The sequence below is a fragment of the Cicer arietinum genome, chromosome 5 (genome assembly GCF_000331145.2).
Source record: "Cicer arietinum cultivar CDC Frontier isolate Library 1 chromosome 5, Cicar.CDCFrontier_v2.0, whole genome shotgun sequence".
Lineage (NCBI taxonomy): Eukaryota > Viridiplantae > Streptophyta > Magnoliopsida > Fabales > Fabaceae > Cicer > Cicer arietinum.
In genome coordinates, this window is record NC_021164.2 from 42,171,034 (window position 1) to 42,188,219 (window position 17,186).

Genomic DNA, 17,186 nt, shown 5'->3' on the forward strand with positions numbered 1-17,186 from the left:
GGCATTGTCTACCTCGATCCCCTTGTGGGAGATTCGGTGGCCTATACTATTCCCTCTCGTACCATAAAATGACATTTTTCCCAATTTAGGACCAAGTTGGATTTTTCACACTTTTCTAATACAAGAGACAAATTACTCAAACAATTATCAAAAGATGAATCAAAGACAAAAAAGTCATCCATAAATACTTCGATATGTTTTTCAATCATATCGGAGAATATGGACATCATGCACCTTTGAAATGTGGCAGGTGCATTGCACAGCCTAAACGGCATTCGCCGATATGCAAACACCCCATGCGGACATGTGAATGCAGTTTTCTCTTGATCATCGGGTGCCACAACTATCTGATTGTATCCCGAATAGCCATCTAGGAAGTAGTAATACTCATGTTCGGCTAGCCGCTCAAGCATCTGATCAATGAAAGGGAGTGGGAAATGATCCTACCTCGTAGCGCTGTTCAACCTTCTATAGTCAATACACACTATCCATCCTGTAATTATTCGTGTAGGAATTAGCTCGTTCTTTTCATTTGTGATGACGGTCGTTCCACCCTTTTTTAGTACAACTTGGACGGGACTCACCCAAGGGCTGTCAGAAATGGGGTAAATGAGACCGGCTTCTAGGAGCTTTACTACTTCTTTCCTAATCACTTCTTTCATTGTCGGATTCAATCTCCTTTGGGGGTTGTACTACTGGTTTGTGATTGTCCTCCATTAGAATTTTGTGCATACAAAAAGTCGGACTTATTCCCTTCAAGTCCTCAATGGACCAACCGATGGCACCCTTATGCTTCCGCAGAATTCTCAACAACTTTTCTTCTTGCAATTCACTCAAGCTTGCACTAATTATGGTTGGATTCTTATCTTCTTCACCTAAGAATACATATTTCAAATGAAGAGGCAACTGCTTGAGTTCAATCGGTGGTGTCTTTTTCTCTGAGGACTTATCTTCATTCCCTTTCAACTCCTCCCATCTTGTAGGAAAATGGGGGGAGTAGGACGGTGATGCTTCCAACATGGTCAAAACCTCTTTCATCTTTGGATCTTCACTTTCTTTAACAACATCTTGGGGTAGGCATAACACTACACTTTTTCTAACGGAAAACTGGGTGTTTGATGCTCTATTTCTTCGTTGATTATCTCATCTAAGATCTCGATTCGATTGCACCCTTCTCTTTCTTTTGAGTGTTTCATGGCTTTCAGAATGTTAAAAGTGACAGTTTCCTCATTTACTTTTAAGGTTAAGGTGCCATCTGCTACATCAATCATAGCTCGCCCTGTAGCTAAGTACGATCTCCCCAAAATCAAAAGAATGTCATTGTCTTCCTCCATGTCTAGTACCACGAAATCCACTAGAAAAATGAACTTCTCCACTTTAACCAACACATCTTCCACCACTCCATAGGGGTGTTTCATTGAGAGATCCGCAAATTGTAGCATCAACTGTGTGTCTTTGACCTTTCCAATGCCAAATTTTTTGTATATGGAAAGGGGCATAAGACTCACACTAGCCCCAAGATCACACAATGCCTTCCCAAAAGTTCTGTTTCCAATGGCGCACGGGATTGAGAAGCTTCCAGGATCCTTGAGCTTCAGCGGAAGTTTTCTCTGTAGTATAGCACTACATTCTTCAGTAAGCATCACTGTTTCACCGCCAATTTTTCTTTTCTTCGATAGAATCTCCTTCATGAACTTGGCATATGTTGGCATTTGTTCTAGTGCCTCTGCAAAAGGAATGTTAATCTATAATTTTTTAAAAACATCAAGGAACTTACCGAATTGATTTTCTGTTTCTTCCTTTTTTAACCTTTGAGGAAACGGAAGTCGAATTTCTGGTTTTGGCAGTGGTTCCCTTTTTTGTACCACAGGTTCTTCCTCCTTTTCAAGAGTGGTGTGCTCCTCCACTAAGGTCGGTGTGACTGTTTCCTCTGAGTGGGTTGAGCTTGAAGTACTTACACTTTGTTTGGCTTTAGGCGGTACTTGTTCACTTACCTTGCCACTCCTTGTTGTCACGGCATTGACATTATTTCGCGGATTCGGAACCATGTCACTAGGCAAATTTCTAGTCGTTCTTTGAGCCATTTGTTGAGCAAGTTGACCCACTTGAGTTTCTAGATTCTTTATGGATGCAGAGTGATTTTTCTGGATGGCTCTTGACTCTTCAATGAAAGAATTTGTGGTTGTCACTAATTTCTCCATAGCACTCTCCCAAGCAGCCTTTCTAGGTGGAAATTGGTTTGTCTGAGCTCCTTGTTGACCCTGAGAACCACCTTGCTGATCTCTCCAAGAAAAATTTGGATGATTTCTCCAACCAAGGTTGTACGTACTAGAGTAGGGATAATTCTGTCTCCCGTTATTACTAACAAAATTCACCTGCTCTAGTTCTTCAAACTCATTGTTATCCAATGTTTCACAAGCTCCAGTTTTATGTGCTCCTCCACAAAGCTTACAGCTAATCTGCTTTAGTAATTTGATAGGGGCTACTGGGGGTTGTATATTTAGAGCTGTTATTCCCTTCTTTATCTCAGTGGCAATAACATCTTCTATCTGTTTTGAGAATAACATGCATGGGACCAATCCATCCATAACATTCAACTCCAATACACCACTTGTTTATCCACCACCTCTGTCATACAACATCATTTGTTCATTTGATGTCATGATCTCAATAATCTTTCGTGCTTATGTTGCGGTCTTGTAATTCAAAGAACCACCTGTTGTGGCACCCAACATAATTCTAGTGCTCGACCTCAAACCATTGCAGAATATTTGCATTTGGGCAGTATCGTCATAAGCATGATTAGGACATCCTGCTAGTAACTTTCTGAATCTCCTGTAAGTGTCACGGAGAGATTCTCCCTCTTTTTGTTTGTAACTGGAAATTTCTTGCCTTTTTCTAACAAACATAGCTTGGGGAAAGTACTATTCCAAGAACTTATCTTTAAGATCATCCCATGTGGTGATGCTGTCGGCAGGAAAGGAATTAAGCCACTCTTTAGCATCTTCTGTCAATGAAAATGGAAACAGTTTCATTCTCTTGCCTTCCTCAGACAAACCATCCACCTTCATTGTTTCACATGATTCAAAGAAATTTGTGAGATGTCTATTGGCGTCTTCATTATGTCTACCGTCAAAATGAATTTCCTTCAACTCTCGGTATAGAGCGGGACTTATTTCAAACTTGTTGACTATAACCGGTTGGTTATGGATGGGCAATCGATCACGATTTCTATTCGGATTCCCATACTCGCCGAGAGTACGTTCTGGTAGTGGTGGATCGGCCATCTCAGTAACTATGACAGAATCACCCAAAACCTCTTCTTCCACTACTAAATGTCTTTCCCTTTGTCTCCTTTCTCGAGCCGCCTTTCGATGTGCTTTCGCTGTTTTTTCGATTTCTGGATCAAAGATAAGTTCAGCTAAGGACTGGTCTCGCATGCTAGGTTACACAAATTATGAGTAATGAACAGTTAAAGAGAGATAAATAACTAAGTAAAAATTAAAGAGTTTTAAACCAGAAATTTTTTTTATTTTTTATTTATTTTTTGAAATAAAATAAAACAAGAAATTTTATTGTAGAGCAAAAAGTTTCAATTAAGTAAATAAATTAAATTTAATAGTGATATGGCAATCCCCGGCAACGGCGCCAAAAACTTGATAGCGTTTCAGCAAGTGTACTGAATCGTTGCAAGTAATAATTAAAACGGTAGTACCGAGTGTCGAACTTTATAGAAATTCTCTTGTAAATTATTGCTTTGCAACTAATTTAATTGGTTTCATGACCTGCACCTATGTCTAGACTACAAATTCATGAATTTCTCATCTCAAGCATTTGTAAAGTCCACTTCCGTTTCAAAATACAAATCGTAGAACATTTTAGTGTTGATCAAGCAATAAAAAGCATTAAGCACAGAGATGAGAAAAATAATTCAATAAACTCATTCATATAACTAGAAATCAAATCATAAAAATAAGGGTTTCATCTTGTTACACTAATCCCTAACAAATAGGGTTTAGTTACTCATGACAAAGATAAAAGAGATAGAGATTAGAGAAGAATTACAAGAAGCATTCATGAATGATTCTTGATAAAACTACTCCAATGATGTTAGAAACGGTCGTCTTTGAGTTTCTATGCTAGGGCACAAGTCTCCCAACTTCCCAAGAGTCCAAAAGATCACTAAAACAGTGAAAAATTGCGTTTTTATGGTTGTTGATGCGCATCGCGCGCCCTAAGCGCTGGAAACACGCTCCTGGCGCACATGGATAGTGCTAAATGGCTGGAAACGCACCTCAGGCGCGCTTCAAGCGCTCAACATCTGATGTCCGACGTATATTGCATTTTTCTCCTCTTTCAAGTCTGAATTTGGCTTTGGTGCCTTCATGAACGTTGTAGCTATGGATCTTAGCTTTCATTTGCACCTAGTTTGACTCCAATTGGACATCTACAACTCCAAATATGACTGAAATATTCTACATAGGTTATGTTGATTTCTCACCAAAATTCAGCACTACACTAAAACAAAACGCAATGTAAAATTACGAAAAATTCCTACTTAATCAATGAAATGAAAACACAAAACATTTTATTAAGTCAAAGAACAAAAATCAACAAAATATATCAAATAAATCCTTAATTTAACTAATGATTGAGAATAAATAAGACTAAAACAGTGGGAAAATATGCACATGATGAAGTGTCATCAAACCTTCTAACCTTCTTCATCTTCTCCAAAACCTGATCTGTATTTTTAACAAAACAAATCCCCTCATCAAAATAAAAAATGGCTCGAACATAGGTACCCGCCCAGAAAACTCCATATCCAAACACACCTCCAAGCTCTTCGTCATCACTTTCATCTTCCCCGAGTCGTTCTCCTTCACCACCACCAAGACAAACTCCGTCAGAACCTTCATCTGAGGTAACATTCTCAAATTATAAGTCTTATTCCCCAGAAACTAACCCTACCATCATCTCCCCGAAACCTCTAGCCACCATCCTTCCGCCCCTTTATTTTTGTCTTCATCCAAACATTTCTCAAGTTCCCCCACATTTGAGAAAAACCACTATTGAACCTAATAGAGTAAAACAACGTTCCATGCGCGTTTTGGCTGGCATTGGCATGTCTAAAGCAACAAACACCAAACCCACTATTTTTATTATCTCTGACTCCAAATCAAATTCTGATGAATCATCCTTAACTCCCCCATAAATATTTCAATAAAAACAAGCAACTCCCTCGAAACCCTCCTCCTTCTCTGAACCCTCACAAACAACTTCTCCAAACAAAAAGAGGAAATCAATTGAGGAACTGTTCTCACAATCTAAACCATCATCTTCATCCCCCAAAACACAACAAACTAATTCAATGGAGAACACCAACATTACATTATCTCAGTTCTTAACCAACAACAAATTGTGAAATCCTAAAAAAACCCTAAAAACTAATGGACCAAAACGTTCTCATATGAGTATATGTCTGATAATGATGCCCTAATTATTCCTCACTGTGGAAGCCATGAGTATATGTCTGATAATGATGACTTAATTATTCACCATCTTCTCAACTGCCAACTGATAAATCTCCCTCGTGTTATCATCCATCACATAATCTCAGCCGCTACTAAAGATTACAAGAAAAACATTGTCCCTAATGGAATGGTTTTAACCAAAGTCTTTGGTCATTTCCACATACCATTCGCCAATGAAAAATCACTCATCAAAACCTCCAAATTTCCTCGAAGAACATCTCTCATATGAAGAAAACCTCATCTAAAAGTGTTCCCACTCCCACCTTTGCAGCAAAGACCCTTAAGAGAAAACGTTCAGCAAGAAAGAGAGTTGTAGCACTTAAACCTGTTTCACCATCTCCTTTTACTGACTCAGAACCAGAAGCAGCCACTGAAACTGCTTAAGAACGTTCTCCACTAAACCGAGAGCGTTCTCCAGATCACCCCATTAATCTTCCTACTTTCTCCGTTTTTCCTCAACCATCCACTTTATCCTCAATAGACTTCCTCTCTTACTCACAAACCTTCCACTCTCCACCACGTGACTTGAGCACATTACTCCCAAACAATCATGTCACCTATTTTCATTTCACCACAAAAAATCAGCTTCTAAATCTTCGGCATCACTCAGTTTTTAGTCTCTCCCGACACTCCTAGCCCATCCATCAATCAACAATCTTCTTTTGATCCCTTACCCTTAGTGGCTACCTCATTTGCCACTCTTCCATATGTTTTCACCTCCCTCATTCCCTCGACCACATCCATTTCTACCACTCATCCTACCACCACTCATAATCCTACTCCTCCTCCAAAGGTTGAACCTTCAAACATTGAGATAATGATTGTCCTTCACACCATGATGGCACGCCAAACTAACCAGGATACGAAAACTACCTTACTACGGACTTGTATGTCAAAGGGGGAGAATTAAGTTTAGTTTGTACATATTCTGATAAATAGTTAGAAGGTCTTTTGTATAAGTTTTCAAGCTGGACATACGTATCTATTGAATATATCAATGGAATCTTCTTTATGCTGAAATTGTGTATCTTTATGCCATATTTTCTGACAAAATTAAATACTGCATAAATTGAGGGGGAGCTTTTAAGCTCTTAAAAATTAAAATTAGAATCAGAATTAAAATCTAAATTAGCATATTTGTCATCATCAAAAAGTGGGAGATTGTTAAGACAAACTCTCAATTTAAGTTTTGATGAAAATAAACAAAGGTTAATAAAGAAAGTTAATTATGATTCTAAATGTTATGTTAATTTATAACTTGTGCTTTTGTGTGTATTAAATTAAAGATAAGATTTAAACAAAGCAAAGAAATCAGCATAAAAAGGCAAGAATCTGGACAGACAAGAAAGGAGAACATTCTTGACAAAATCTGGAAAACGGAGAATGTTCTCCAAGACAAGAATGATCAAGACAACTTCAAGAACAATTAATCTCCATTGATTAGAATAAGATATTGATTCTGAAATTCACACTAATATTATCAGTAATGTCCAAGGAACAAATATGATTTATTCCAATCAAAGAAATAATTTGAATCACAAAAGAAAAAGATCATAAATCAGGCAAGATCAAACAAGACTGATCTTTCTCCAGACTAACTGCCAATAACGTTGAACGATCTTGAGATATGTAAGACATCGCAACACCCTCAAGAACGACCAGGAAAACGTCTAGAATGATCAAGATTAAATCTACAGATCAATTATCAACCTCCATAATGATCAAACATTCTCCAAAATGTTTAGCAATCGTTCTGCAACAGATTACCATCATTCTTCAGACTGTTTTGCAAGAATAAAATTGCATATTAAACTGATGGCATCAATAGAAATATCTGAAGAATATTGGATCATTAAAACTCAAGAGAAGACTACCAAGAACGGAAAAAAATCAATTCAGTCAACAGAACTCAGAATATTCAAAAGTTGGAGCATTTTTTATCATATAATTTGGACTTTGGTCAAGACTGACAAGAGCACTATCAACAACACTACAAGAGTTGAGTATAGTTTGAGTAGGTTGTAAGAAATCCTTTTAAGGTTAAAAGGTAAAATGTAAACTTCTATCTAGAGACTGATAGGAGATTTTTTCGAAAGCCTTTCTGGGTGGAAAGGACTTGTTGTGTAACAGATCAAGGTTGAAAATCTCACAATTGTGAGGAGTGGACGTAGCCCGAGTTGGGTGAACCAGGATATATTGTTGTGTGTTAAATTTAATTTAAGTATAATTGATTATGAAGTTCAATATATAAACTGAATTGCTGCTTTTAACTAACTAAGAACATTCTCCATTTTTCTAGTTAAAACCAATAACGTTATCCGTTTTCTGTTTTCACAACCAATATCAATCTTGAGTTAAAATCTTAAGTTTTTCCAGGAAATTTTAAATAAGAACATTTACAATTCAAACTCCCTTTCTTTGTAATCGACATTGTTACTTCAATATCTTCGTCTAATACCGTTTCCTGGTTCTATTTATTGCACACTCAATGAAATTATTAGTGCAATAAATTGTTTTCACAAAATACATTTGTTATCATCAGAACATGATGAATGAATTATTCCTAAAATCAACTTAGTTCTAACAATTCCCACCGCAAACCATATTTATGCATTAACATCTTATACCATAGTCCTTCTGATCCACCTTTAATCTCCAACACCATTTATCTAAGAGAGCCAAATCAAAGGGTCTCAAACTACACACGTCCAAACCCCTTCTCCCATGCCCTAAAAAATTCCTCTGTTATTTAATCTAGTGAATTTTTTGGGCCTCCTCGCCATTTTCCTCAACAAAATGATTTAAAAATATTCAATTTTAGAAGTAATACCTACATGCCCCGCCCCTTGAAGAAAGACAAAACTGGAACCACAGACAAGGAAACTTTTAATAGGATAAGGTGACAACCTTTAACCAAAGTAGATTGAGTTTCTGAAATTACTTTTCCATCGACGAGCTATAGTCTATTTGCTAATACTTTAGACACTTATACATACGCCCCACCAAAGATATATGACTCGACAACCGTTAGAGTGGAACTCATTCAGGAATCTTAAAAAAATTGTTTTCACCAAATTTCTTCAAAAATTTCTCACACCGCCTAACTTCCACTTAATTGATTATCTTCACCCGACTAATCGATTTTTAATAACTTAATCCTCTAACTAATTTTGATCAACGCCTAATCAATTATCAAACTCCAATTATTCGATTGTTACACCAATTAAGGGATTATCAACCTAAAATAATCGATTATTTCCTCTAAATAACACTTAATATAATTTTGGGTTTTACTCTCTTTAATAAATTAATCCTATTTAACTAATAAATTATTCTTACAATATTTCAACATTTAATTGATTAACCTATTATTAATAATCAATTATTCTTAATGTTTTACCAGTTTTTACTTCATTTGGTCCATCAAACTAGTTATACTAATCAATTAATTAGTCCGTCAAAACACAATCATCACCAATAATTCAAAATTATCAACTTTATAATCATCAACTAAGAATCAAGCAATTTAACCATTAATAGTAATCAAAAAGCATAATTAGCAAGAAAAAAAAAACAACATATAACAACCAAACATTAAAAATAACACATGGCACACAGTTTAGTTTAACATAACTATTATACAAATCATATGTATCCTTTATACAAGAAAAGCAATCTCCCATTCAGACTTAAATCAATGTTCCATATTATTTAGATTTGGTCACAAAAGCAACTTCACAGACCAAAACATCTTACTTTGATCTTAGAGCTTCAAGAATGATTGAGAGGAAGAGAATGATCATTGTTTCTTCCCTCAGGCTACACCCTCAATGAGTATAAATGGAAACAAGGTTAGAAAGAGCAATTTTAACGATTAAGTTCAAAATAGAAATGAATATGTGGAAAGAAAAAAAAATGGAGGCCGAAACAACGATGAAATAAATAGGTATTACTAGAATGGAAGTCTCACAACGGTTCAAATAGACAACCAAAATAAGAAATAAGGATTACCAAATTAGTTGTGTGACGTTAAGAGACAACCCTAGATTTTCAAATAAAATAAAACGATTAATATAAATTTGTATATAAAATATTTGTGTTTTTAACGGGGTTGAGTTTAATTAGTGGAACAGGCTAAACTCATACAATGTGGTGAACCCAAGTTTAAATCTCTACCAGAAGAGGTATTCACATTTAGTGTCTGACGCACCTCAAATATAATTAATTACCTCTGGCGGAGGGAACCTCTATACGAAACCAAAAAATATATGTTGGAACATCAACATATTTTTGAATGATTTTTTTGTACACATGTTTTCAATATTATAAAAAGTTCATCCAAAACAAAAACTCAAAATATAATTTTTAGGTCCATATATTTAAGAACTAATTTCTTGAACATGTGAAATTTAAAAAATTCATATTTAATTTATCCCAACTTAAAAAAAATTAAATTTGTGTGGATGAACTTTTAATAATGTTCTAAACATTTTTTAAAAAATTCATTCAAAAATTTAAAAGTTGAAGAGTGTTTTATTTCAGCAATGACTAAAACAACTTATAGAACTATTTTGTAGAGACTAAAAAATGTAATTTTTTTAACGAGCCTTTAAAATGAAATTTCTTATTTTATACTAACAAAAAAAGTTACGAATGAAACAACCTATTTCAAGTATATACAGAATCAATGGATTAGGTATTAATGTCACAATGAAGAGAAAAGAAAAAGATTTTCAATAATAAAGTTTAATTAAAATCATAATCAAATTACAAATTATAAATATATTAAGGTTTAAATATGTTTTTGATCCCTGTAAATATAATTTTTTTATTTTGGTCCTCGTATTTTTTTTTTGTTTACATTCCTGTAATATCAAAAAAAAAAATTGTCCATAACGTTAAGTGGACGTTGCAAAACGTTAATTGACAAAGGGAAAAACTTTTTGGTTCCTATAAATATAACATTTTTCAGTTATAATATCTGAAAAACATTTTTTTGAATTTTATCTCTGCAATATTCAAAAAATTAATTTTTTGTCCTTAACACCTCTGATGAAATGCAATCATTTGTATAGTTATTTGTAAAGTTATACAAATAAATTGTTAGAGAAAGATTAGTTCAAGTGTTTGGTAAAGTTTTTATTTTATTTTATTTACCTTTGTGGTTAGTTTGTGGGTAGAAATCGAGAAATATTAGTAATAGCTATTAAATCTTTGACTTTTTTCTCAATACTATTCAGTATTTACTACCTCACTAATTAAATTATTTATGTAGAACAAGTGTTTAGTAAAGTCACTTAATCAATTAATTTAAAAATAATAAAATAACATACAAATTGATCTTTATTAATAAGTAATGTTTAAAATATTTTCACTTCATTAATTTAAAATTTATTAATCTTATGTTTTATTTATTTATTATTATTAAATAATTTTCATTTTCTGTTTCAAAAAAATCACTAATTATTTATTTATTTATACATTAAATAGTAAAAACATTTACAAACAACATTAAGGTTCAGGATTTTAACTCGAAACATGGTATACAATCTAATAATATTGTTATTTGTCAGTTGATCTAAGCTTTATAGATAACTTATTTTCAAATATATTCAACACATAAGTATTAATTCTAGTAACTTTAACAATATAGTTAATAAAAAAAAAAACAGATATACAACAATAAACATATAATATAACATTATAATTAAAATAAAATTAATATAATATTAACTACGATTATACTAATATAAAATAATGATTAAATTAAATCTATCATCTAATATATATTTTATTTATTTTAAGTTATAATCAACAAAACCTAAAGCGTAAAAGGAGATTTTAGTTAAAATTACAAAGATAAATTAACCGAAAAAATAATTAACTATAAATTTTTGTAAATATCTTATAAAAATAACTATACAAATTATTGCATTTCATGAGAGATGTTAAGGACAAAAAATAATTTTTTTGAATATTGCACGAATGAAATTCAAAAAAATATTTTTCAGTGACTAAAACTGAAAACTGTTATATTTACAAGGATCAAAAACCGTTTTTCTTTGTCAATTAATGTTTTTGTAACGTCCACTTAACGTTAAGGACCAAAAATAATTTTTTTTTGATATTACAAGGATGTAAACCAAAAAAAAATTATGAGGACCAAAATAAAAATAAAGGTTATATTTACAGGGACCAAAAATATATTTAAATTATATATTAAAAAGTAAAATTAAATAATTAAAAAATAAATTTCAGTTTAATATAACATTAGAAAGGCCTACCGATTTAAAATTATTACGCAAATTTGTTAATATTCTGAAATAATTTTTTTTTCCTTTCTTAGATAATATTCTATAATTTATTTTGTTTCAATATATATATATAATATTTTATTTGTTCATCTTTATAAATAAAAGATTTATCTCTTTTTCAATACAAGAACGAGGAACACAAGAAAGAAGAGTTTGAATTGTGTTTTTTTAAAAAAAAAAAAAAATATATATATATATATATATTTAATGTTACTAAACTAAATTAAAGAAAAACAGATTAGATAAACAAAAACAAAACATAATAGCACAACTGAGTTATCCTAGTTCACCACCAACGCGATAGCTACATCCATTCCCTTCAACCTAAATGGTTTAATCCTTAATCCACTAGTTCATAACTGAATTACACTTTCACTGAACACCTACTAGTCAAACTGACTATTTTCAAGTATTATTAATTTTCTAGCTTAGTACAGTTAAGTTGTTGAGGAAGACAACCACTACTAGACTAGGTTACAAGATAATAGATTTCAGTTTTATGAACAAGGTTTCACAAGAAAGTGTTTACAAAATTGTACTCTCATAAACTTATCTCAACACTTGGTAAAGCGAATAATTAAGAGCAAAAGTGCATAGATGATTGTATATGCTTATAGTAGTGCATCTCTTGTTATGTATATCACATGAGAAATGCACGTTTTTTTATTGAGATCGTTTATGCTTTTTGGTCATTGTTCTGATTGCATGAAATAAGCATATATCATGAAGTTTCATATCAAATTTTTTGAGATTGAATTGCCATAGAAATCTTTCCAAAACAAATCCTTGTAATTGATTCAACGTATCTTGGTATGAAGAGAGAGGATGTAGAGGATACAATGATTCGAGCATGTCTCATAGATCTTCAGACAAGTAACAGATTAAGGATGTTCATCAGATGATGCACAAAAGTTGTCTTTTTCGGAGCATTGACTTTCATCAAATCGTTGACTTTCAATAGAGTGTTGACTTTCACCATAACATACATCATAAATCAAAGTCAGACCATCAGCTACTTGATGCAATTATCATAGACAAACGATCAAATGTTTGGTGCATTCATCAGGGACAAACGAACATATGCATGTTGTGTCATCAAAGGCGGACGAAACATAACATAGTTTGTATTACTAGAGTTACCAGAGGCGCGTTTCATAGTGCATTTACCAAACTTAAAATATGGAGTATACGCGAAGCCTTGGTGTTCCTTTATCTTAGTCCGATCATTAAAAGATACAACATAAGATCCAACAAAATTTACTTGATATGAGAACTACACACTTAATCAAAACATTAGTGCTTTAAATTATTCTCACAAATTAATTTTATTATCATTAAAACAAGTAAAGATCATAGTTATTCAAACCCACTTAGTTCTAACACAATAAACATTCTATAATTTATCTATGTTTCAATAAACATTTTACAAGTAAATAGATATGAAGAAATTACACTAAACAAGTTTTAGACATTATAAATAACTAGATGGGTTCATATAGAATGTGAAGTTTATTTCGCTACATTGTGGACAATGTTACTCTTTCGTTAGAATCAAATATTTTTTATTTTGTTCGTTATTTTTTATTTTTATAGTACAATATATAAAATTTTACATGAATGCAAAAGAATATTTATTCTTCTGAATGAATGTTAATTTGTGTATTTTTTTTTATCTATAGAAGGGATGAAAAATATCACCATAAATTCACACAATTGCGAGATCTTAGGTTCAAACTCGGAATAAAATATTCAATCTAACAATATTAACATTTTTAGTTGAGTTAAAACTTAAAGACATATTAATTTGTGTATGCCACAAGTCAATTACACTAGTAATAAAAAATTAGAAGTAAATGAACAAAGCAAAGCGTCATCTTCTCAAATTTGCGTTGCCACGCTCTTTGTGTTGAAAAGAAAAAAAAAAATAGATCCCACAAAACCACAATTACAAACTTGAAACACCAAATGTGATAAGTATGACCACCCTCTCTTAGTACCCTAGTTTCACTCTCGCAACGACATCGTTGTTGAAGCACCGTTACAACATTGTCGCTAAAGAAGTGTCGCGGACTAAAATTTCGAGTGTTTCTCGAATTCAATGGAGTCGCCACCAAAATTTATTTTAAAATAGGGAAAATATTGGGAAACCCTTAAAAATAGAAAAAATGGTCTTTAAAATCAAATTTGAGTTCGGAAGTCAATTATGCGTAGGGAAGGTATTAGCACCCTACGACATCCGTTAAAAATGGTTACCTATAATTAATTGTGCAAAATTAATTTTAACTTAAGTATATTTATTTTTTTTATTATTAAATATGAATGACAATTATTACTATATTTAAAACATGATTTTGAAATAAATATGTACCTAACAAATAAAGAACAAAAAAAGAAAATTTTATTTATGTGCTTGACAAGAATGTGATCTTGCTCCTACGTATCTCCCGGTGCGATGGAGAAATCAAAGCTACGTAGTTCTTGGTTAAAAAACAAAATAGATGTGTTGAGTGTGTTTTAAAGAAAATTTGTTTTGTGATAAAAAATATTTTGACAAAATAGAAAAATAAAAGAGTTTGATTTGAAATAAATATTTTAAAATACGAGTTTTAAGACGATCAAGTTGTACAACTCGTGTCCTAAAACTCAAAGAATAAAAAAGATGTCACATCTAATTTAATTATTATTAATTGTGCAAAATTAATATTAACTTAAGTATATTTATTTTTCTTTATTATTAAATATGAATAACAATTATTACTATACTTAAAATATGATTTTGAAATAAATATGTACTTAACAAATAAAGGACAAAAGAAAGAAATTTTTATTTATGTGCTTGACAAGAATGTGATCTTGCTCCTACGTATCTCCCGGTGCGATGGAGAAATCAAAGCTACGTAGTTCTTGATGTAGAAAATGTTTATGTGTTGAGTGTGTTTTAAAGAAAATTTGTTTTGTGATAAAAAAATGTTTTGACAAAATAGAAAAAATAAAATAGTTTAATTTGAATAAATACTTTAAAATACGAGTTTTAAGACGAATCAGGTTGTGCAACTTGTGTCCCAAAACTCAAGGAATAAAGAAGATGTCACATCTAATTTAATCCTCTAAAAATATTTTATTGTTCTCGATTTTTAAATTGAGTTTCAAAACCACCAAGTAGTACAACTTGTGTTTTAATAACTCGAAGATAAAAAAAGTTACATCTAATAAATAAATCGATTTTAGATTAGTTCATTAAGATAAATAAATGAATAAATAAATAAATAAAGAGAGTTTTAGGACTATCAAGTTGTACCACTTGTGTCCTAACAACTCAAAGATTAAAAGATGTCACATCTAATTAATCTTTTAAAATTCGATTATAAATATTCTTTTCTTTTAAAAAAAATAAATAAATAAATAAATAAATAAATTGATGTTAAATATGAAATAAGTTTAAATAATTCTGCAAAATAAAGTCAGTAGTAAACACACAAAAAATGGTAAAAAGGATACATGGACTTGTAATATGATCTATTAAATAAATAAACATTTTAATACTAGAAAAAGCATATTCAAATGTAAACTCTTTCAAAATAACTTTTAAGTAAATAAGTAATTGAAATAAAACTCGTTTTTATATTAAATAGCACAATCCAAAATTAAAAAAAAAAATCGATTAATACCACTCATAAATAAAATAAATAATATTTATTATCATTTAATTACATCCATAATTATTTATAATAAGTAGAAATTAAATAAAAATTATAGTAGAATTTCTATTAACTAAATGGAATAAGAAATATAAATGGCAAGACCATAGCTATAGTGACTAGCTAGCAAAGCAGTGTTGAGTCCAACACCCTGGCAAGCCATCAAAACAAAGGTTAAATCAAAACAGCCTGGCAAACAAGTTGGCATAAAGCAAAGATATTTGAAAAGATTACATGAAAGGGAACCGTAGCTGAGCAAGAAAAAATCCCATTTCAAAGCTTTGTTAACATAACAAAAAAAATGATTTCATCCAAAAAACAAACATTCACACAACTAAAACAAAACTCCATCTTTCTAGTTCTAAATTTTAACTTCCAATATAAGCAGCAAACATGAAGATAATAAGAAGATACATGCCTTTTCAGATACCGATGAAGACAGAGACGGTGGTTCGCGGTGGAAGTTGAAACGGCGGTAATGCTTTCTGTTTCTTCTTCTTCTCTTTCTTTTTATGTCTTTTTTATCAGTATTAATCTCCGATTTCTCCCCCTCTAAATGTCTTCGTTCTTTGTAAAAAAAAAGATGTATTTATAGAGTTTTTTTATCTGATTAGTTGCTTTCTTGGCTGTGTCTCTGTTTGAGTTTGAGCTTTCTAGTTCTTTGTTTGATGTTTCGTTTTCTTTGCTCATCATCTGCATTTTTCTGCATCTCTGATGCCTTCATAGTTTTAGCTTATTTGTTTTGATCTGTTGATTTGCTGAGCTTTTATTTGTCTTTTAGTTTCTTTTTTTTTAAACTAAAAAATTTGTCTCTTTGTTAACTATAATGTGTACAATGGCTGATTTAAAAAAGTTATCTTTTTATTTATCTATTTAGTTAAAACAGGAACAGATGTATCAATAAGCATGGCTTGTGCATCAATGGCAGTCATCATCAACATAGCAGGGTTTGACAATGAACAAAATCAACATAGCATGGCTTGATCTGATTTAATTTTTATTGTAATTTATTTTTGGCTTTATTCTTAGTTTGTAATTTGATTTGGTTTTAAAAACTCTAATTATATGAAATTGTAAATTTATGATACATAATAAAAATATTTATTGTAATTATTTTTATTTCCTTTTTTAAATACATATTTCTTTTTTTATATTTGTTTTCAAAATGGACAAAATTATGGTACTACAAGAAGATATCAGTGACTACAATCAAAACATCTGATTAATTATTTAAAAATTTCAATGTTCTAGAGAAATAAATAAAAGAAGCGTTGCCACGTCTCTCTAATCGCAACATCGCCACATCTCTCTCCAACACAAGCAACATTCAACAATGGTAGTTTAGTTGTCACGTCATTGCGTTGATGTTTGTTTTGGAGTAAGTGCGTTGTTGATTTTCTCTTTGTGTTTGTTAGAGTTTGGTTTTACTATTTCTTTGTGAGTGATTAGTTTTTATCTTTTCTTTGTGAGAGTTATGTTTTCACTTTTTTCAATGAGTTGTCTAGAATAATGTGGTCAAGTGGGAATCTACATACAATTCGAACGTTGAAAAAGCTTACTTTGATAAAAAAGACTCAACCTTCTTTTCCTGGCAAAAACAAAGAGAAAAGATTTTGAGATGATCCATTTTAAAAATTGGA

The 17,186-nt window shown here is 31.6% G+C and overlaps 1 protein-coding gene and 1 long non-coding RNA gene across 2 annotated transcripts; one reads left to right on the forward strand and one right to left on the reverse strand.

The window, feature by feature from the left end:
- Positions 1-2,924: 2,924 nt before the first annotated feature.
- On the reverse strand, positions 2,925-3,287 carry LOC140920458 (uncharacterized). Its single transcript, XM_073368732.1, has one exon. The coding sequence runs from the start codon at positions 3,285-3,287 to the stop codon at positions 2,925-2,927; it is 363 nt and encodes a 120-aa protein (XP_073224833.1).
- Positions 3,288-15,767: 12,480 nt separating this feature from the next.
- On the forward strand, positions 15,768-16,659 carry LOC140920605 (uncharacterized). Its single transcript, XR_012163322.1, has 2 exons — positions 15,768-16,021; positions 16,424-16,659. It is a non-coding gene; the product is annotated as an uncharacterized lncRNA (long non-coding RNA).
- The last annotated feature ends 527 nt before the right edge of the window (positions 16,660-17,186 follow it).

Coding starts and splice junctions, on each gene's coding strand:
- LOC140920458 (XM_073368732.1), bottom strand. CDS start 3,287: ATGGCCGATCCACCACTACCAGAACGTACTCTCGGCGAGTATGGGAAT.